At 70.7% G+C, this 21,441-nt stretch overlaps 1 protein-coding gene across 1 annotated transcript in view; it reads left to right on the top strand.

Moving 5' to 3' along the window:
* LOC123349812 (ryanodine receptor 1-like) overlaps positions 1 to 21,441 on the top strand; it is a 119,414-nt gene that overhangs the window by 51,562 nt on the left and 46,411 nt on the right. Inside the window, 27 exon segments of the mRNA XM_044988008.1 lie at positions 440 to 551; positions 981 to 1,127; positions 1,819 to 2,092; positions 2,655 to 2,769; positions 4,859 to 4,991; positions 5,263 to 5,357; positions 5,660 to 5,795; positions 6,996 to 7,182; positions 7,826 to 7,937; positions 8,018 to 8,138; positions 8,828 to 8,997; positions 10,184 to 10,404; positions 11,074 to 11,164; positions 11,938 to 12,078; positions 12,379 to 12,542; positions 12,821 to 12,899; positions 13,381 to 13,470; positions 13,759 to 13,899; positions 14,515 to 14,592; positions 14,886 to 14,961; positions 15,075 to 15,198; positions 15,507 to 15,622; positions 16,008 to 16,075; positions 19,233 to 19,354; positions 19,829 to 19,878; positions 20,221 to 20,281; positions 21,190 to 21,428. Of these exon segments, the coding sequence (XP_044843943.1) occupies positions 440 to 551; positions 981 to 1,127; positions 1,819 to 2,092; positions 2,655 to 2,769; positions 4,859 to 4,991; positions 5,263 to 5,357; positions 5,660 to 5,795; positions 6,996 to 7,182; positions 7,826 to 7,937; positions 8,018 to 8,138; positions 8,828 to 8,997; positions 10,184 to 10,404; positions 11,074 to 11,164; positions 11,938 to 12,078; positions 12,379 to 12,542; positions 12,821 to 12,899; positions 13,381 to 13,470; positions 13,759 to 13,899; positions 14,515 to 14,592; positions 14,886 to 14,961; positions 15,075 to 15,198; positions 15,507 to 15,622; positions 16,008 to 16,075; positions 19,233 to 19,354; positions 19,829 to 19,878; positions 20,221 to 20,281; positions 21,190 to 21,428 (3,463 nt within the window).

Raw genomic sequence — 21,441 nt, forward strand, 5'->3', positions numbered from 1 at the left:
GCACCGCCCAGCCCTGGCACACCGCCTGGCACCTCACTGGCTCCGGCACCCCGCCCAGCCCCGGCACGCCGCCCGGCACCTTACCAGCCCCGGCACGCCGCCTGGCACCGCCCAGCCCTGGCACACCGCCTGGCACCTCACTGGCTCCGGCACCCCGCCCAGCCCCGGCACGCTGCCTGGCACTGCCCGGCCCTGGCACACTGCCTGGCACCTCACTGGCATTGCCAAGCCCTGGCACACTGCCCGGCTGCTGGCCAGCCCCGGGATGTCCGTGGGGCAGGGACGTGTGGGGGGAAGAGTTGGGAGGGGGGCAGGGACTGCACCAGCCCATGGGGCAAGGGGACCAGGAGCTGGAACAGCAGCAGGTCCAGCCCCGGCCCCTGCCTGCTCATCCTCCCCTTCCCCCCGTGTTCCCTGCCCCTCACCGTCTCGCCCCCAGATCAACATGCTGCTGCACTTCAAGCTCGGGGCGGACGAGGAGGAGTGTCCGGTGCCCGAGGGGATCCGCGACGAGCTGCTGGATTTCCACACCGACCTGCTGAGCCACTGCGGTGAGGGGCCCCACGCCCCGTCCCGCCGGGTGTCCCCCCACCCCCAGGGCCCGGGGCCCCGTCGCGCCGGGTGTCCCCCCACCCCCAGGGCCCCGTCCCGCCCCATGTCTCCCCCCACCCCCAGTGCCCAGGGCCCCGTCCCGCCGGGAGTCCCCCCACCCCCAGGGCCCGGGGCCCCGTCCCGCCAGGTGTCCCCCCACCCGCAGTGCCCGGGGCCCCGCCCCCCGGGTGTCCCCCCACCCCCAGGCCCCCATCCCGCCCCATGGCTCCCCCCAATGCCCAGGGCCCCGTCCCGCCGGGTGTCCCCCCCACCCCCAGGGCCCGGGGCCCCGTCCCGCCGGGTGTCCCCCCCCCATCCGCAGTGCCCCGCGCCCCGTCCCGCCGGGTGCCCCCCCACCCCTAGGGCCCATTCGTGCTGTGTCCCCCCAGGCATCGAGGCCGAAGGGGGGGAGGAGGAGGAGGAGGAGGACACGTCCCTGCAGCACCGGCTCAGGACCCTGGTGGAGAAGGTGCTGAGCTTCCGCAAGAAGAAGGAGCAGGAGGAGGAGCTGCCCCCCGAGGAGGAGCCGGCGCCCAGTGAGCTGGGCGGGAGCTGCGGGGCTGGCTGGGGAGGGGAGCTGGGGGGCTGGCTGGGGGGCAGTGGCCGGGGGGCTGGCTGGGGAGGGGAGCTGGGGGGCTGGCTGGGGAGGGAGCCTGAGTGCTGGCTGGGGGGCAGTGGCCGGGGGGCTGGCTGGGGAGGGGAGCTGGGGGGCTGGTACCTATGGCATCCCCTCTGTGGGTGGGGTGGTGCCAGGCATGCCCTGCCCCCAATGCAGGGGTGTCACACTGGGGGGAAGGGACCCCCAGTGACCTCCAAGCTTCTTGTTGTAGGCCCCCATTGCAGAGGGCCCCTGAGCTCTGGGTCCCATGATGCCCCAGTCTTGGTGTGCAGGCCCCCGGCACTACCCCATGTGCCCCAGCGGCCTGGCACTGCCCCCAGCCCCCCCATGGCCTGGCACTGCCCCCTGTCCCCCCGTGGCCTGGCACTGCCCCCCCGTGGCATGGCGCTGACCCCGCCCCCCCCATGGTCTGGCGCTGCCCTCTGCCCCCCAGCGGCCTGGAACTGCCCCCTCCTGTGGCCAGGCCCTGACCCCCCCCCCCGGCCTGGCACTGCCCCTCCAAACCCCCCATGGCCTGGCCCTGACCCCCCCCAGCCTGGCGCTGCCCCCCCATGGCCTGGCACTGCCCCCTGCCCCCCCGGCCTGGCGCTGACCCCCGCCCCCCTCAGGCACGCTGCAGGAGCTGATCTCCCACACCATGGTGCACTGGGCGCAGGAGTCCTTCATCCAGAGCCCGGCGCTGGTGCGCGTCATGTTCAGCCTGCTGCACCGGCAGTACGACGCCATCGGGGAGCTGCTGCGCGCCCTGCCCCGGGCCTACACCATCAACGCCGTCTCCGTGGGCGACGCCATGAGCCTGCTCGAGAGCCTGGGCCAGATCCGCTCGCTGCTCATCGTGCAGATGGGCCCGGAGGAGGAGACGCTCATGATCCAGAGCATCGGGTATCCCGCTCGCCGCCTGCCCCCCGGGCCCGGGGTCCCCTCGCCGCCCGTCCCCCCCCGGCCCTGGGGTCCCCTCGCCGCCCGTCCCCCCCCGGCCCTGGGGTCCCCTCACCACCCGCCCCCCTGGGCCCTGGAGTCCCCCTTGCCGCCCGCCCCCCCCCCCGGCCCTGGGGTCCCGCTCGCCGCCTGCCCCCCCCCCGCCCTGGGGTCCCCTCGCCGCCTGCCCCTCCCGGCCTGGGGTCCCCTCACCTCCTGCCCCCCTCTGGCCCTGGGGTCCCCTTGCTGCTTGTGTCCTGCCCCCCTCCCGGCCTGGGGTCCCCACCCCTGATCCACAGCCCCCTGCTCTCCCAGCGCTGGGCTCCCCACCCCCATCTCTGCCATAGGGCCTGCCCCACACCTCCCTGCTCCCAATCATGAGAGGCCAGTGGGGGGCGGGGCGAGGCGTGTGCCAGGAACCCCCCCCCCACTCCCTTCACCAGCGTGGCAAGAGCCCGTGGCACCAGCCCGGTGCCGCCCGCTCCGCAGGGTCCATATCCCCCCCCGTCCCCTTCTCCCTCCGCAGAAACATCATGAACAACAAAGTCTTCTACCAGCACCCCAACCTGATGCGCGCGCTGGGCATGCACGAGACGGTCATGGAGGTCATGGTCAACGTGCTGGGAGGGGGCGAGTCCAAGGTGAGCTCGACGTCACCCCAGCTCCTAGCGGGACCCCCCGGATAACCCAGGCCAGAGACCTGCCCCCAAACAGTTCCTAGAGCAGATCCTTTCCGAGAACAGCCAGCCCTGGCCTTGGGGTCCCCCTGCTCCACCGGAGCCCCGGCCCCGGGGTCCCCCTGCTCTGCCGGAGCCCCATGCCCCGCGTCCCCCGGCCCCGGGGTCCCCCCGCTCCGCCAGAGCCCCCTGCCCCGCGTCCCCCGGCCCTGGGGGACCCCTGCTCTGCCGGAGCCCCCTGCCCCGCCTCCCCCGGCCCTGGGGGACCCCTGCTCTGCCGGAGCCCCCTGCCCCGCCTCCCCCGGCCCCGGGGTCCCCCCACTCTGCCGGAGCCCCCTGCCCCGCCTCCCCCCGCCCTGGGGGACCCCTGCTCTGCCGGAGCCCCCTGCCCCGCCTCCCCCGGCCCTGGGGGACCCCTGCTCTGCCGGAGCCCCCTGCCCCGCCTCCCCCGGCCCCGGGGTCCCCCCACTCTGCCGGAGCCCCCTGCCCCGCCTCCCCCGGCCCGGGGGTACCCCTGCTCTGCCGGAGCCCCCTGCCCCGCCTCCCCCGGCCCCGGGGTCCCCCCCCTCCGCCGGAGCCCCCTGCCCCGCCTCCCCCGGCCCCGGGGTCCCCCTGCTCCGCCGGAACCCCCTGCCCCGCGTCCCCCGGCCCCAGGGTCCCCCTGCTCTGCCGGAGCCCCATGCCCCCCGGCCCCGGGGTCCCCCCACTCCACCGGAGCCCCCTACCCTGCCTCCCCCGGCCCTGGGGGACCCCCGCTCCGCCGGAGCCCCCTGCCCCGCCTCCCCCGGCCCCGGGGTCCCCCAGCTCCGCCGGAGCCCCACGCCCCGCGTCCCCTGGCCCTGGGGGACCCCTGCTCCGCCGGAGCCCCCTGCCCTGCGTCCCCCGGCCCCGGGGTCCCCCTGCTCTGCCGGAGCCCCATGCCCTGCATCCCCTGGCCCTGGGGTCCTCTCACCACTGGCATCTCCTGGCCCTGGGGTCCCCCTGCTTCACTGCCAGCACCCCTCCCCCCAGCCCTGGGGTCCCCCTGCTTCACTGCCAGCCCCCCTCCCTCCCAGCCCTGGGGTCCCCCTGCCTTGCTGCCAGCACCCCACCCCCAATCCACAGCCCCCTGCTTTCCTAGCCCTGGGCTCCCCACCCCCAGCTCTGCCATAGGGCCCGCCCCACACCTCCCTGCTCCCTCTGAGCAGTGTCCGATCGTGGGGGGAAGGGAAGTGTGTGTCGGGGTTGGATGTCCAGGACCCGCCCTTGAATGCCTAGGCTGTGTGGGGCGTAGCTCAGAAACCGCTGAGCCGAGCATTGCAAAGCACTGAGACCGGGCGCAGAAACCCCCGGCCTTAAAGAAATGCAACGAATGGGAGTTATTTGACACTGACCGCACACGATGCACCAAGTTGTATTCAGTAACCAAAGACAGCTGCCTCTGGGGCGGGGCGCGGGGGCTGGTTATACAGGAACCCCCTCCCCTGGTGCTGAGATGCAGCCGCCTCTGGGGCGGGGCGCGGGGGCTGGTTATACAGGGATCCCTCGCCTGGTGCTGAGATGCAGCCGCCTCTGGGGCGGGGCGCGGGGGCTGGTTATACAGGAACCCCCTCCCCTGGTGCTGAGATGCAGCCGCCTCTGGGGCGGGGCGCGGGGGCTGGTTATACAGGGATCCCTCGCCTGGTGCTGAGATGCAGCCGCCTCTGGGGCGGGGCGTGGGGGCTGTTTATACAGGGCCCCCTCCCCTGGTGCTGAGATGCAGCCACCTCTGGGGTGGCGCAAAGGGGAGGAGGCTCTTGTGCCCCCATTGTGGGGGGTGGCAGGGTGGCCCGGAGATGGGGCTGCTGCTGCAGGGCCAGAGGAGGCAGGGAGGAGAGAGACCCCTCCCCTCCCCTCCCCCCGGCTGTGAGAGCTGCAGAGGAGGAGACTCCGGCCCCGGCAGCGGGTAGAAATAGGGGGAGGGTGGGGGAAGGGCCTGTTGCCCCTGAGCAGAGCGGGGAGGTGGGGGTTGGCTGAGCAGGGATGGGGGGGGGGATTTACTGGCATCTCCAATGCCCTGTTTCCCCCCCCCCAGGAGATTCGCTTCCCTAAGATGGTCACCAACTGCTGCCGCTTCCTCTGCTACTTCTGCCGCATCAGCCGCCAGAACCAGCGCTCCATGTTCGACCACCTCAGCTACCTGCTGGAGAACAGCGGCATCGGGCTGGGTGAGCTCCCCACAGCCGCTGGCAGTACGGGGCTCAGGACACAGAGCTGGTGGGGTGCGATCTCATCCAGCAGGGGGCAGCCAGGGACACACACCCTCAGAGCAGGGCTCAGCCCCTCCAGCAGGGGGCAGCGTGACACGCACACACACACACACGTGTGCAAACACCAGGCAGCTCCTCGCACGCTGCCCTGCTCACGCCCGGCCCCCTTCCTGAGCCCCCGGGTGCTAACCCCTCTGCCCCCCCCGGGCGGGCCCCTCTTCTCCCCTAGGCATGCGGGGATCCACTCCCCTGGATGTGGCTGCTGCCTCCGTCATCGACAACAACGAGCTGGCGCTGGCACTGCAGGAGCAGGACCTGGAGAAGGTGGGGGGCGGGGCGGGGCGGGGGGCCTGTGGTGATGGGGGGTGAGAGGCTTGCAGGGTAGGGGACAGAGCGCAACTGACCAGGGAGGGAGGGTGAAACTGACCGGGCTGGTGGGGGTGAGGGGGAGATTTTTGCGGGGGGACAGGTTTGGGGCCAGATCCCAGCTGGTGTAAATGGGCATCGTTTCACCGAGCACCGTCAGCCCTCTGGCCCTTTCCCTGCCACCCCCGCTCCTTGGCTGCTTCGGGAGGACACGTACCCCCCCCCCCACACGGTCTGCGTGTTCTCTCCCCCCCCCCCAGGTGGTGACGTACCTGGCGAGCTGCGGCCTGCAGAGCTGCCCCATGCTGCTGGCCAAGGGCTACCCCGACATCGGCTGGAACCCCTGCGGGGGGGAGCGCTACCTGGACTTCCTGCGCTTCGCCGTCTTCGTCAACGGTGAGCCACGGGGCGCGGCAGGGATGGGGGCATCCCTGTATGCGGAGCCCCCCGGCTCGGGGCAGGGCGGGTCGTGGTGCAAAGACCCCCCCCCCGGCTCGGTGCAGGGCGAGTCGTGGTGCAAAGACACCCCCCCGGCTCGGTGCAGGGCGAGTCGTGGTGCAAAGACACCCCCCCCGGCTCGGGGCAGGATGGGTCGTGGTGCAAAGACCCCCCCCCAGCTCGGTGCAGGGCGGGTCATGATGCAAAGACCCCCCCCCGGCTCGGTGCAGGGCGGGTCGTGGTGCATAGACACCCCCCCGGCTCGGTGCAGGGCGAGTCGTGGTGCAAAGACCCCCCCCCCGGCTCGGTGCAGGGCGAGTCGTGGTGCAAAGACACCCCCCCGGCTCGGTGCAGGGCGGGTTGTGGTGCAAAGACCCGCCCCGGCTCGGTGCAGGGCGGGTCGTGGTGCAAAGACACCCCCCCCCGCTCGGTGCAGGGCGGGTCGTGGTGCAAAGACCCCCCCCCCCGGCTCGGGGCCGCGGGGGTTGTGGTCCAAAGACCCCCCCCGGCTCGGTGCAGGGCGGGTCGTGGTGCAAAGACCCCCCCCCGGCTCGGGGCAGGGCGGGTTGTGGTGCAAAGACCCCCCCCGGCTCGGTGCAGGGTGGGTTGTGGTGCAAAGACCCCCCCCCGGCGCGGTGCAGGGCGGGTCGTGGTGCAAAGACCCCCCCCGGCTCGGTGCAGGGCGGGTCGTGGTGCAAAGACACCCCCCCCCTCTCGGTGCAGGCCGGGTCGTGGTGCTATGACCCCCCCCCCCGGCTCGGTGCAGGGCGAGTCGTGGTGCAAAGACACCCCCCCCCCCGCTCGGTGCAGGCCGGGTCGTGGTGCAAAGACACCCCCCCCCCGGCTCAGTGCAGGGCGGGTCGTGGTGCAAAGACACCCCCCCCCCCCCCGCTCGGTGCAGGCCGGGTCGTGGTGCAAAGACCTCCCCTCCCCCCCGGCTCAGTGCAGGGCGGGAACATGTCTCTTGCTAGGTGAGCCTGGCTTGGATCGAAGAGCCCTGGGAGGTGCCAGCCCTCCCGCCCCCCGTTACCTCTCCCCCTCCCTTGGCACCGAGAGGTCCCAGCCAGATCTCCCCCTGGGTCAGGGCTCCCCTCTCCTGCACCCAGCAGTGAGGCAGGGCGCGCCGGGTCTGAGCGCGGTGCCCTCCCGCCCCTGCAGGCGAGAGCGTGGAGGAAAACGCCAACGTGGTGGTGCGGCTGCTGATCCGCCGGCCCGAGTGCTTCGGACCCGCCCTGCGTGGCGAGGGCGGCAGCGGGCTGCTGGCCGCCATCGAAGAGGCCATCAAGATCTCGGAGGACCCGGCCCGGGACGGGCCCACCGTGAAGAAGGACCGTCGGCGGGAGCTGTGCGTGCGGGGGTGGATTTGCACGGGCAGTGTCGAGTGTGTGCGTGCGTGCGGACAAGGGCCGTGCCGCGGGCACAGAGCTCTGTGCTATGCCGCGGGGGTGCATAGACCGTGGTGGACACCGTGTATTCTGGGTGTGCAGCTGTGTGTGTGTGTTTGCACGGTTGGTGCGCAGTACACGTTTGCGCCAACGCTGTGTGTGTGGGCACGCAGGTGTGTAGCTGTGAGCACGTGGGCAGTGTGTGTGTGCGTGCCGTGGTGTGTACCTCACACTCTGCGTGTGCACAGGGGGTCTGTGTGTGCCCTCCCCGTGGCCCCCACCAGGGCGAACGCTGGCTTGCAGAGCGCCGCTCCACAGGGGCTGCACTGCGTGTCGTCCCGCTGAGACCCGCCCATCCCTTCCCCGGTCACCCCGCCAGCCCTGCACGCTCCCCTCTTCCTGCGCCCCCCTCCCCGGGCCCCCCACGCCCCCACCCACGGGTGTCCTCCAGCCTTCCCGTCTTCTCTGCCCGCCTCCCAACCCTGGCCTCCGCCCACGCCAACACCCCAGGCCCCCGTGTGCCCAGCCCAGTGACGCGCTGTCCCTCCCTGGCGGGGGCTGGCAGGATCCCCGCCCCCCCTCACACTTTCTGTGCCCCGGCAGGTTCGGGGGGGAGGAGACGCACGAGGAGAACCGGGTGCACCTGGGCAACGCCATCATGTCCTTCTACGCGGCGCTGATCGACCTGCTGGGGCGCTGTGCCCCCGAGATGCACGTAAGCGCCCGGCTGGGGGCGGGGGAGGGCTGGGGGCGCGGGGGTGCCCGGTGGGTGACGCCTGCGCTCTCTGCCCACAGCTGATTCAGGCCGGGAAGGGCGAGGCGCTGCGGATCCGGGCCATCCTGCGCTCCCTGGTGCCCCTGGACGACCTGGTCGGCATCATCAGCCTCCCGCTGCAGATCCCTGCCTTTGGCAAGGGTACGGGCCGGGGGCCTCTCCCCTCGAGGGGGGCGGCTCGCATCAGCCCTGGGCGGGGGGCTGGCTGGTTCGGGGGGACTCGGGGCCTCTCCCCTCTGGGGGGGCAGCGCTCATCAGCCCTGGGCGGGGGGCTGGCTAGTTCGGGGGGACCTGGGGCCTCTCCCCTCTGGGGGCACCAGCTCCCATCGGCCCTGGGCGTGGGGCTGGCTGGTTTGGGGGGACCCGGGGCCTCTCCCCTCGGGGGGCCAGCTCCCATCAGCCCTGGGCGGGGGGCTGGCTGGTTCGGGGGACCCGGGGCCTCTCCCCTCTGGGGGGCGGCGCCCATCAGCCCTGGGCGGGGGGCTGGCTGGTTCGGGGGGACCCGGGGCCTCTCCCCTCTGGGGGCCGGCTCCCATCGACCTGGGGTGGGGGGCTGGCTGGTTTGGGGGGCGGGGAATGGCCCTTGGGGAGCACTGGCTCTGGTCTGGCCCCGGGGCGGGGTTGGGACTGGCTGGCTAAAGGGGTGGGAATGGGGAACGGGGCACAGGGCAGGCAGGCCCAGGACCAGCTGGCTGGGGGCGAGGGGCTGATATTCGGGGTCTCCGCCGAGAGGCCAAGGAGACTGAGCCTCTTTCTTCCCAAGGGGGACCCTGGAGACTCCCATGTTTGGGGGGCGGGTGGGGCAGGGCTGAGCCGGTGTCTCCCCCCAGACGGGAACGTGGTGGAGCCCCGGATGTCGGCCAGCTTCGTGCCAGATCACAAGGCCCCCATGGTGCTGTTCCTGGACCGCGTCTACGGCATCGAGAGCCAGGACTTCCTGCTGCACGTGCTGGAGGTCGGCTTCCTGCCCGACATGCGGGCCGCCGCCTCGCTCGACACCGTGAGTGGGACAGGGCCGTGGGGCAGCCGGCCGGGATCCCCACCACCACCTGGGGGCAGGGCCGTGGGGCAGCCGGCCGGGATCCCCCCCACCACCTGGGGGCAGGGCCGTGGGGCAGCCGGCCGGGATCCCCCCCACCACCTGGGGGCAGGGCCGTGGGGCAGCCGGCCGGGATCCCCCCCACCACCTGGGGGCAGGGCCGTGGGGCAGCCGTCTGGGATCCCCCCCACCACCTGGGGGCAGGGCCGTGGGGCAGCCGTCTGGGATCCCCACCACCACCACCTGGGGGCAGGGCCGTGGGGCAGCCGGCTGGGATCCTCCACCACCACCACTACCTGGGGGCAGGGGCGTGGGGCAGCCGTCTGGGATCCCCACCACCACCTGGGGGCAGGGCCGTGGGGCAGCCGGCTGGGATCCCCACCACCACCACCTGGGGGCAGGGCCGTGGGGCAGCCGGCTGGGATCCTCCACCACCACCACTACCTGGGGGCAGGGGCGTGGGGCAGCCGTCTGGGATCCCCACCACCACCTGGGGGCAGGGCCGTGGGGCAGCCGGCTGGGATCCCCACCACCACCACCTGGGGGCAGGGCCGTGGGGCAGCCGGCTGGGATCCCCACCACCACCACCTGGGGGCAGGGCCGTGGGGCAGCCGGCTGGGATCCTCCACCACCACCACTACCTGGGGGCAGGGGTGTGGGGCAGCCGTCTGGGATCCCCACCACCACCTGGGGGCAGGGCCGTGGGGCAGCCGGCTGGGATCCCCACCACCACCTGGGGGCAGGGCCGTGGGGCAGCCGGCCGGGATCCCCCCACCACCACCTGGGGGCAGGGCCGTGGGGCAGCCGGCCGGGATCCCCCCACCACCACCTGGGGGCAGGGCCGTGGGGCAGCCGGCTGGGATCCCCCCCACGCAGCCTGGGGGCAGGGCCGTGGGGCAGCCGGCTGGGATCCCCACCACGCAGCCTGGGGGCAGGGCCGTGGGGCAGCCGGCTGGGATCCCCACCACCACCTGGGGGCAGGGGCGTGGGGCAGCCGTCTGGGATCCCCACCACCACCTGGGGGCAGGGCCGTGGGGCAGCCGGCTGGGATCCCCACCACGCAGCCTGGGGGCAGGGCCGTGGGGCAGCCGGCCGGGATCCCCCCCATGCCCGTGCCCCTCCTCCGCTGTAACCTGCCTCCCCCCAGGCGGCGTTCAGCACCACGGAGATGGCGCTGGCCCTGAACCGGTACCTGTGCTGCGCCGTGCTGCCCCTCGTCACCAAGTGCGCGCCCCTCTTCGCGGGCACCGAGCACCGCGCCATCATGGTGGACTCCATGCTGCACACCATCTACCGGCTCTCCCGCGGGCGCTCCCTCACCAAGGCCCAGCGCGACGTCATCGAGGAGTGTCTCATGGCGCTGTGCCGGTACGGCCCGGCGAGCCCTGGGGCTGGGGCCTGGCCCCTCGGGCCCCCCTCAGGACACGGGGCCTGGCCCCACAGACCCCCCTCGGGACACAGGGCCTGGCCCCTCGGGCCCCCATCAGGACATGGGGCCTGGCCCCTCGGGCCCCCCTCGGGACACGGGGCCTGGCCCCACAGACCCCCCTCGGGACACGGGGCCTGGCCCCTCGGGACACGGGGCCTGGCCCCACAGAGCAGCCTCAGGACACGGGGCCTGGCCCCTCGGGCCCCCATCAGGGTGCCCCTGTCTTGATTTCGCTGGAGCCAGCTGGGCCGTGGGACCCGAGCCCTTCCCTTGCTAGGGGCCACAGGCTCTGAGTGGAACCAGCTGGGTCTGTGGCCCTGCGGCCCCGGCTCCCACCGATGCCAGGTGTCGAGCCCCCATCCACGGCGGAGGCCGTACCGGGCTGCCAGCCCTATTCGGGGCGTCCCCAGCTGTCCCAGCAGGGGGGGGCCTTCCTGACCCCCAGCCGCTGGTCAGCTCCCGCCCTGAGGCCTGAGGACTGAGACACGCCAAGCCGGCACTGCCATTTGCCTTGGGGATACCCTGCAGCGGGGGGTTCCGCAGGTTCACCCCCCCCCCCCGTGTCTCGGGCAGCCTGTCCCGTTGTGAGAGCGGCTCTCTCCCCCCAGGTACATCCGGCCCTCCATGCTGCAGCACCTGCTGCGCCGGCTGGTCTTCGACGTGCCCATCCTCAACGAGTTTGCCAAGATGCCCCTGAAGGTGAGGGGTGCAGCGTGGGGGGGCTGCGGGGCTGCTGCGCGGGCCGGGCGCCGGCTCCCTGCTCGGTGGGGAACACTGGGGAACAAGGGGCCCTGGGACGCGCCTCTGGGGGGCCGGCCGGGCCGCGGGGCCCTGGGACGCGCCTCTGGGGGGCCGGCCGGGCCGCGGGGCCCTGGGACGCGCCTCTGGGGGGGCCGGCCGGGCCGCGGGGCCCTGGGACGCGCCTCTGCGGGGCCGGCCGGGCCGCGGGGCCCTGGGACGCGCCTCTGCGGGGCCGGCCGGGCCGCGGGGCCCTGGGACGCGCCTCTGCGGGGCCGGCCGGGCCGCGGGGCCCTGGGACGCGCCTCTGCGGGGCCGGCCGGGCCGCGGGGCCCTGGGACGCGCCTCTGCGGGGCCGGCCGGGCCGCGGGGCCCTGGGACGCGCCTCTGGGGGGCCGGCCGGGCCGCGGGGCCCTGGGACGCGCCTCTGGGGGGCCGGCCGGGCCGCGGGGCCCTGGGACGCGCCTCTGGACGCCCTGGGGACGCGCCCAGTGAGCTCAGTGCAGCAGAGCGTGACGCCGTCCTGCAGAAAGTGGGGCGCTCCCCAGCCACGGCTGCTGTGGGGTCCCCCAGCTCAGGGGGCTGCGCCAGGGGAGGGCGGTGCCCAGGGCCGCGATGCCCCCCCCCGGGCGTAGGGCGGGGTGTCCTGCCCTGCGTGCGGGGGGCAGCGCTGTGGCCTGCGACCCAGCGGGCTCCCCCAGCTCCTGTATCCATCCCCCCCCCCCCCCCCCCAGCTCCTGAACAACCACTACGAGCGGTGCTGGAAGTATTACTGCCTGCCCACGGGCTGGGCCAGCTACGGCGTCAGCTCCGAGGAGGAGCTGCACCTCACCCGCAAGCTCTTCTGGGGCATCTTCGACTCCCTGGCCCACAAGGTGGGGTGGGATACGACGGTGTGATTAGGGGAGGCAGCGGGGGGGGGGGGGGGACAAGATGGGGGAGGGGTGATCGGGGAGGGGAGGGGGGCTGGAGGGCAGAATGGGGGAGGGAAGGGGGGCTGAGAAGGATGGGGAGGAGAGGGGGCTCTGGGGGGCAGAACGGGGGAGGGAATGGGGGGCTGGGAAGGAGGATGGGGAGGAGAGGGGGCTCTGGGGGGCAGAACGGGGGAGGGAATGGGGGGGCTGGGGGCAGGGTGCCGGCTGGGCCCCCCTGACCCCGCCCCCACCCCCCCCCAGAAGTTCAAGGCGGAGCTGTACAAGCTGGCCATGCCCTGCCTGTGCGCCATCGCCGGCGCCCTGCCCCCCGACTACGTGGACGCCAGCTACTCCTCCAAGATGGAGAAGAAGGCCTCCGTAGACGCCGAGGGCAACTTCGACCCCAAGCCCGTCGAGACCCTCAAGTGAGGAGCCCCCGGACTGGGGTCATGGAGGGGGCCCTGGGTGGCGTAGATCCTCCCGCCCCCTGGGAGTGCCCCTCACTCCCGACCCGCAGCCCCCTGCTGTTCCCGTCCCAGAGCTCTGTGGGGCAGGCACCCGCATTGGGAGTGCAGGGCTGCGGGGCAGCACCCCTTTGGGATGGAGTTTGCCCCCCCCCCGCCAGGCCCTGCCCCCCCAAAGCCACGTGTGCCCAGGCCCAGCTTGGAAGCTCCCCCCTGAGCACTGCTCCTCCCCCCCACAGCGTCATCATCCCCGAGAAGCTGGACGCGTTTATCAACAAATACGCCGAGCACACGCACGAGAAGTGGGCCTTTGACAAGGTACGGGGCCCGCGGCCCACAATGCACTGCTTCCCCCACCGGCCCATAATGCACTGCTCCCCCTGCCAGCCCACAATGCACTGCTTCCCCACCGGCCCACAATGCACTGCTCCACCGGCCAGCCCACAATGCACTGCTTCCCCACCGGCCCACAATGCACTGCTCCACCTGCCAACCCACAATGCACTGCTCCCCCTACCCTGCTGGCCCACAATGCACTGCTCCCCCCATGCCTGCCAGCCCACAATGCACTGCTTCCCCTATGTGACCTCCCCATGACCCCTGTGACTCTACCCTTGCTGTGAACCCTCAGGACCTCCTGACCTCCTCGTGACCTCAGTGTGACCTCCCCATGACCTCCAGGTCCACGTTATGACCTCCGCCCTCTGTGTGACTTCCCTTGTTACCCCCCAACCCCCACCCCTCTGTCCGTGACCCCTGTGACCCCTGGGGCCAACATCTGGGATCTTTCCTCCGGCAGATCCAGAACAACTGGACCTTCGGGGAGACGATCGATGAGGAGGCCAAGACCCACCCCATGCTGCGTCCCTACAAGACCTTCTCTGAAAAGGTACCCGCCCCTCCCCCTCCTGGCCCCAGCCCATTGGTCCCCCACCTGCACCCCCCACCCACTCCAGCCACCCCCCCGCCAGCCAAACTCCCACAACGCACCTGCCAGGATGCACAGGTTGGGGACGAAGACCCTGGGAACCCACCGGTTTCCCCCCCGCATCCCCCTGCGTCTCCCCGGCGGTGCAGATCTCAGCCCTCAGTCCAAGGGGGGTGTCTTTCCGTCCCGCTACCCGCCTCCCCCCCCACCCAACCAAGCCCTGAGCCAGCACCCGGCTTGGCCCCGCAGGACAAGGAGATCTACCGCTGGCCCATCAAGGAGTCGCTCAAAGCCATGATCGCCTGGGAGTGGATGGTGGAGAAGCCCCACGAAGGCGAGGAGGAGAAGACCGAGAAGAAGAAGACGCGAAAGATCTCGCAGTCGGCCCAGGTGAGGGCAGCGCGGCTCGTGGGGGGGCTCAGGACTCCTGGGTTCTGTTCCGGCTCTAGGAGAGGGGTGGGGTCTAGTGGTTAGAGCGGGGGATGGGGTTTTTGGGGATCAGGACTCCCCAGCTCTGGGAGGGGAGTGGGGTCCAGTGGTCAGAGCAGGTGGCTGAGAGCCAGGACTCCTGGGTTCCTCCAGCTCTGCCCTTGGGAGCAGGCTCCGTGGGGGGAGGGGAGCACTGAGCTGCCCATCCAGCGAAGTGAGCAGTGCCTAGGGTGGGTTTGTAGGGGGCGTCGAAGCTGAGTTCACCCCCGAGGAGCGGCTTGGCCTCTGTGGCCAGCCTGACACTCTGAGGGACGCCCCCTATCCCCTGGAATGAACCTGCAGCCCTCTAGCCACACAGCACGGGCATTTGGAGCTGGGTGGGCGAGAGCACCAGCCCGTGAACCACAGAGGATCCCCACCAGCCGGGAGCAGTAGAGGGCCCATGACACACAGAGGGAGAGGCTGCAGATCCAGCCAGCATGGAGGTGTGACTGGGGGAGCGGAAACGCGGGTCAGTGATGGTACAACCTGGGCGGGGACACACTGCCCCTCTGAATTCCAATCCCTCCCCCACAGGCGACCTACGACCCCAGCCATGGATACAACCCCCAGCCCATCGACCTGTCGGGGGTGACGCTGTCCCGGGAGCTGCAGGTGAGACACGTTCCCCCCACCACCACCACCACCGATCTGGGCCCTTTACCCCCCGGGCCAGCTGGCGTGGAAGTCAGGTGTGGGAGGGGTAGCTGTGCTCGGATTGGTACATCTGCGTGTGCCCCATGGAGTGAAATAGGTCACGCTCCCTGGCTGGGTGTGCCCCATGGAGTGAAATAGGTCACGCTCCCTGGCTGGGTGTGCCCCATGGAGTGAAATAGGTCACGCTCCCTGGCTGGGTGGGCCCCACAGCACCCCACGAGGGGATGAATATCTCACCCCCCCCCCCACAGGCCATGGCGGAGCAGCTGGCTGAGAACTATCACAACACCTGGGGCCGTAAGAAGAAGCAGGAGCTGGAGGCCAAAGGTGAGTGTGTCCCTCCGTCCATCCCCCCCCGGGGAGCGTCTCTGTCTGTGCCTCCCCCAGCTCAGAGTCTGCCCCCGGCTGGGCGGGGCGCCGGCTAACGTCTCTCTCGGCAGGGGGGGGCTCCCACCCGCTGCTGGTGCCCTACGACACGCTGACGGCCAAGGAGAAGGCACGGGACCGGGAGAAGGCCCAGGAGCTGCTCAGATTCCTACAGATGAACGGCTACGCTGTGACCAGGTGGGGGCGGGGGGGAGGACACCTCTCCGTGGCTCACTCTGCTTCTGGGATCCCTGGGCCCCCTTCCCCCCCCCCATCCCATGGGCTGCCTGGCAGGCCTCATCCCCGCTTCGGGGGGATCACCCCATCAAGTCCATTGCCCCTGGGGGCCAGACTGTCGCCCTCACCTGTTCCCCCTAAGGGCGGGATTGTCCCCGCCAGTCTATTCCCTTCCCCAGGAGTGGGTCTGTCCCCGTCTGTTCCCCCGGGGCGGGGGGGGGTCCGTCACCCTGTCTGTTCTCAGTGCCCCTGACCCTGCTCTCCCACAGAGGGCTGAAGGACATGGAGCTCGACTCATCTTCCATCGAGAAGCGATTTGCCTACGGCTTCCTGCAGCAGCTGCTCAAGTGGATGGACATTTCGCAAGAGTTCATCGCCCACCTGGGTAGGGCGCGCACACCCCACCATGCGCCCCTGGCAGCCCCCTCCCAGTAGCATTGGGACCCACAGCGGCTCGACCGCGCCCTGTGTCCCTGGGGCGGGCAGTAAATCCGGGATCGGAGGAGGGGCTGGGAGCCAGGGCTCCTGGGTTCTGTGCCCAGCTCTGGGAGGGGAGTGGGGTCTAGGGGTTAGAGCAGGGGAATTTGGAACCAGGACTCCTGGGTTCTCCTGGGTGCCAGCTGCTCCCCAGGGGCTTGCAGGCATCTGCAGAAATATGGAAAAGTTGCATGAACGTATTAAAGCTTGAATCTACCCAGAGTCCCGGGGTCAGGAAGGGAGAAAAATCCCCACAGCCCCCCAGGTGCTCACAGCATCTTGTCTCCTTGCAGAGGCTGTGGTGAGCAGCGGGCGGGTGGAGAAATCCCCCCACGAGCAGGAGATCAAGTTCTTTGCCAAGGTAAGTTTGTCCAGACTGGTCCGTCCCCCTGCAGTGGGGAGCGGGTGCCTGAGCCATGGGGGTGTGGAGGGAGGGGTTTTGATCCTGGGGAAGGGGTATCTGAGCCGTGGGGGAGTATTAAGTGCTGGAGGCTGGGATATTATTGCCTTTGTAACGCAGTTCAGGTTGTCCAGTGCATCTGTCCTTGGAGCTCCAGTGTTATCGGCACTAGCAGGCAGCGCGGGCTGCCCGGTGGGTCTGTCCTTGGAGCTCCGGTGTTATCGGCACTAGCAGGTAGCGCAGGCTGCCCGGTGCGTCTGTCCTTGGAGCTCCAGTGTTATCGGCACTAGCAGGTAGCGCAGGCTGCCCGGTGGGTCTGTCCTTGGAGCTCCGGTGTTATCGGCACTAGCGGGTAGCGCAGGCTGCCCGGTGGGTCTGTCCTTGGAGCCCCAGTGTTATCGGCACTACCGGGTAGCCCAGGCTGCCCGGTGCGTCTGTCCTTGGAGCCCCGGTGTTATCGGCACTAGCGGGTAGCGCAGGCTGCCCGGTGGGTCTGTCCTTGGAGCTCTGGTGCTATCGGCACTAGCAGGCAGCGCAGGCTGCCCGGTGGGTCTGTCCTTGGAGCCCCGGTGTTATCGGCACTAGCGGGTAGCGCAGGCTGCCTGGTGGGTCTGTCCATGGAGCTCTGGTGCTATCGGCACTAGCGGGTAGCACAGGCTGCCCGGTGGGTCTGTCCTTGGAGCTCCGGTGCTATCGGCACTAGCAGGTAGTGCAGGGTGCCTGGTGGGTCTGTCCATGGAGCCCCGGTGTTATCGGCACTAGCGGGTAGCCCAGGCTGCCCGGTGGGTCTGTCCTTGGAGCTCCGGTGCTATCGGCACTAGCGGGTAGCGCAGGCTGCCCGGTGCGTCTGTCCTTGGAGCCCTGGTGTTATCGGCACTAGCAGGTAGCGCAGGCTGCCCGGTGCGTCTGTCCATGGAGCTCCGGTGCTATCGGCACTAGCGGGTAGCGCAGGCTTCCCGGTGCGTCTGTCCTTGGAGCCCTGGTGTTATCGGCACTAGCAGGTAGCGCGGGCTGCCCGGTGGGTCTGTCCTTGGAGCTCCGGTGTTATCGGCACTAGCAGGTAGCCCGGGCTGCCCGGTGGGTCTGTCCTTGGAGCTCCGGTGTTATCGGCACTAGCAGGTAGCCCGGGCTGCCCGGTGGGTCTGTCCTTGGAGCTCCGGTGTTATCGGCACTAGCAGGTAGCCCGGGCTGCCCGGTGGGTCTGTCCTTAGAGCTCCGGTGTTATCGGCACTAGCGGGCAGCGCAGGCTGCCCGGTGGGTCTGTCCTTGGAGCTCTGGTATTATCGGCACTAGCAGGCAGCGCGGGCTGCCCGGTGCGTCTGTCCTTGGAGCTCCGGTGTTATCGGCACTAGCGGGTAGCGCAGGCTGCCCGGTGCGTCTGTCCTTGGAGCTCCGGTGTTATCGGCACTAGCGGGTAGCCCAGGCTGCCTGGTGCGTCTGTCCTTGGAGCCCCGGTGTTATCAACACTAGCAGGTAGCGCAGGCTGCCCGGTGCGTCTGTCCATGGAGCTCCGGTGTTATCGGCACTAGCGGGTAGCGCAGGGTGCCCGATGGGTCTGTCCATGGAGCTCCGGTGTTATCGGCACTAGCGGGTAGCGCAGGCTGCCTGGTGCGTCTGTCCTTGGAGCTCCGGTGTTATCGGCACTAGCAGGCAGCGCAGGCTGCCCGGTGGGTCTGTCCTTGGAGCCCCAGTGTTATCGGCACTAGCGGGTAGCCCAGGCTGCCCGGTGCGTCTGTCCTTGGAGCCCCAGTGTTATCGGCACTAGCAGGTAGCGCGGGCTGCCCGGTGCGTCTGTCCTTGGAGCTCCGGTGTTATCGGCACTAACGGGTAGCGAAGGCTGTCCGGTGCGTCTGTCCTTGGAGCTCCGGTGCTATCGGCACTAGCAGGTAGCGCGGGCTGCCCGGTGCGTCTGTCCTTGGAGCCCCAGTGTTATCGGCACTAGCAGGTAGCGCAGGCTGTCCGGTGCGTCTGTCCTTGGAGCTCCGGTGTTATCGGCACTAGCAGGCAGCGCAGGCTGCCCGGTGGGTCTGTCCTTGGAGCTCCGGTGTTATCGGCACTAGCAGGCAGCGCAGGCTGCCCGGTGGGTCTGTCCTTGGAGCTCCGGTGTTATCGGCACTAGCGGGTAGCCCAGGCTGCCCGGTGGGTCTGTCCTTGGAGCTCCGGTGTTATCGGCACTAGCGGGTAGCGCGGGCTGCCCGGTGGGTCTGTCCTTGGAGCTCCGGTGTTATCGGCACTAGCAGGCAGCGCAGGCTGCCCGGTGGGTCTGTCCTTGGAGCCCCGGTGTTATCGGCACTAGCGGGTAGCCCAGGCTGCCCGGTGCGTCTGTCCTTGGAGCCCCAGTGTTATCGGCACTAGCAGGTAGCGCGGGCTGCCCGGTGCCTCTGTCCTTGGAGCCCCAGTGTTATCGGCACTAGCAGGTAGCGCAGGCTGTCCGGTGCGTCTGTCCTTGGAGCTCCGGTGTTATCGGCACTAGCGGGTAGCCCAGGCTGCCCGGTGCGTCTGTCCTTGGAGCTCCGGTGTTATCGGCACTAGCAGGCAGCGCAGGCTGCCCGGTGCGTCTGTCCTTGGAGCTCCGGTGTTATCGGCACTAGCAGGTAGCGCAGGCTGCCCGGTGGGTCTGTCCTTGGAGCTCCGGTGTTATCGGCACTAGCGGGTAGCGCAGGCTGCCCGGTGGGTCTGTCCTTGGAGCTCCGGTGTTATCGGCACTAGCAGGTAGCGCAGGCTGCCCGGTGGGTCTGTCCTTGGAGCTCCGGTGTTATCGGCACTAGCAGGCAGCGCGGGCTGCCCGGTGGGTCTGTCCATGGAGCTCCGGTGTTATCGGCAGTAGCGGGTAGTGGGGGAAAGGGAGCAAAGCCAGGCTGAGCTAACGCCACTGTTACTCTGACTCCCCATCGTCCCCAGTCACCGTCCGTCTCCTGGGTGTGGTGCCCGGCTCGGGGTGTGTGTGTGTGTGGGGGGGGGTGTCTCTGTCCCAGGTCACTGTCTGTGCCATGTGGGGTGAGGTCACATTCTCTCCCTCTGGGGGCCCTGACATTCACGTGAAGGGGGTGGGCAGCGGTTCAGGGTGCTGCCAGCCATGGTGATGTCTCCCCCCCTCCAATGACCCACCTCCCCCCAGATCCTGCTGCCTCTCATCAACCAGTACTTCCACAACCACTGCCTCTACTTCCTGTCCACACCCGCCAAGGTGCTGGGCAGCGGGGGCCACGCCTCCAACAAGGAGAAGGAGATGATCACCAGGTGAGTGGGGAGTGAAGTGGGGGGGGGGTCTGGGCTGGTGGGGGGGGGCATACCCAGGAGTCACCCTCAGTGCTGCCTGGCCCCAGGTGTGCGCTGGACCAGATGCCCCCATCCAGCCACGTGGCAGCCGGAGGCTTAAACCGCCCGTGCCCCCCCCCCGCTCTCCCCCGCATGGTGACTCAGAGCTCCAGGTGTGGGGCTTGGCTGGTGCCCCTCACTCCTGACCTGCCGCCCCTGCTATCCCAGCCCTGGGCTTCCCCCACCCCAGCTCTGCCAGTGCCCCTCACTCCCAACCTGCCGCCCCTGCCATCCCACCCTGGGCTCCCTACCCCCAAGTGCTATTAATGGGGGCGTGAGGAGAGCCCCACTGACCCGCCCTCCGTCTCTGCCTCCTGTCTCCGCCCTGTGCGCGCTCGTCCTCTGCAGTGTCTCTCGCTTTCACTCTCTCTTTCCTCTCTCCCGCTCTCCCGTCAGCCTTTTCTGCAAGCTTGCGGCCCTGGTCAGGCACCGGGTCTCTCTGTTCGGTAAGCGCCCCTCGCCGTGGGGCTGGGCTCTCTGGGGGAGGGGGGGACGCCGGGCCTTGCCCATCGCCCGGCCGTGAGGGACGGGGCCTGGCCTGAGCCAAAGCCCAGAGGGAGCAGTTGTGACCCCTCCCAGATGGCCCTGGGCTCGTCGGAGGCTGTCCTGCCCCCCAGCCCCTTTCCTCTCCCCCTTGTATCCCTGCCCCCCACGCTGGGGCCCTTCCTCTCTCCCAGCCCGTGCAGGGCCCAGGCTTGTAGCTTATCAGGTGTCACTTGGACCCCCTGCCCCAGAGGCCTGGATCCCCCCTGCCCCAGTGGGTGCCTGAGCAGGCTCTCTCTCCCCAGGCACGGACGCTGCCGCCGTGGTGAATTGCCTGCACATCCTGGCTCGCTCCTTGGATGCCAGGTGAGCCCCTCGGGCTGGGTCCCCTCCCCTCTGGGGTGGGGCGCGGGGCAGCTTACACAGGGACCCCTTGCCCGGTGGGGGGTTGCGTCCCCTCTGGGGTGGGGCGCGGGGCAGCTTACGCAGGGACCCCTCGCCGGCACGGAGATGCGTCCCCTCTGGGGTGGGGCGCGGGGCAGCTTACGCAGGGACCCCTCGCCCGGTGGGGGGTTGCGTCCCCTCTGGGGTGGGGCGCGGGGCAGCTTACACAGGGGCCCCTTGCCCGGTGGGGGGATGCGTCCCCTCTGGGGTGGGGCGCGGGGCAGCTTACGCAGGGACCCCTCGCCCGGTGGGGGGTTGCGTCCCCTCTGGGGTGGGGCGCGGGGCAGCTTACACAGGGGCCCCTTGCCCGGTGGGGGGATGCGTCCCCTCTGGGGTGGGGCGCGGGGCAGCTTACACAGGGACCCCTCGCCCGGTGGGGGGATGCGTCCCCTCTGGTGTGGGGCGCGGGGCTAGTTACGCGGGGACCCCTCGCCCGGTGGGGGGATGCGTCCCCTCTGGGGTGGGGCGCGGGGCAGCTTACACAGGGACCCCTCGCCCGGTGGGGGGATGCGTCCCCTCTGGGGTGGGGCGCGGGGCTAGTTACACAGGGACTCCTCGCCGGCACGGAGATGCGTCCCCTCTGGGGTGGGGCGCGGGGCAGCTTACACAGGGACCCCTCGCCCGGTGGGGGGATGCGTCCCCTCTGGGGTGGGGCACGGGGCTAGTTACACAGGGACCCCTCGCCTGGTGGGGGGATGCGTCCCCTCTGGGGTGGGGCGCGGGGCTAGTTACACAGGGACCCCTCGCCCGGTGGGGGGATGCGTCCCCTCTGGGGTGGGGCGCGGCGCAGCTTACGCAGGGACCCCACGGCTGAGCCGCTCTCGTGGCAGGACGGTGATGAAGTCCGGGCCGGAGATCGTCAAGGCCGGGCTGCGCTCGTTCTTCGAGAGCGCCTCGGAGGACATCGAGAAGATGGTGGAGAACCTCAAGCTGGGCAAGGTGTCGCAGTCCCGCACCCAGGTGAAGGGCGTGGCGCAGAACATCAACTACACCACGGTGGTGCTGCTGCCCGTGCTCACCTCCCTCTTCGAGCACATCGCCCAGCACCAGTTCGGGGACGACGTCATCCGTAAGGGGGAGCT

Source organism: Mauremys mutica, chromosome 15, assembly GCF_020497125.1.
Source record: "Mauremys mutica isolate MM-2020 ecotype Southern chromosome 15, ASM2049712v1, whole genome shotgun sequence".
NCBI classification, from domain to species: domain Eukaryota; kingdom Metazoa; phylum Chordata; order Testudines; family Geoemydidae; genus Mauremys; species Mauremys mutica.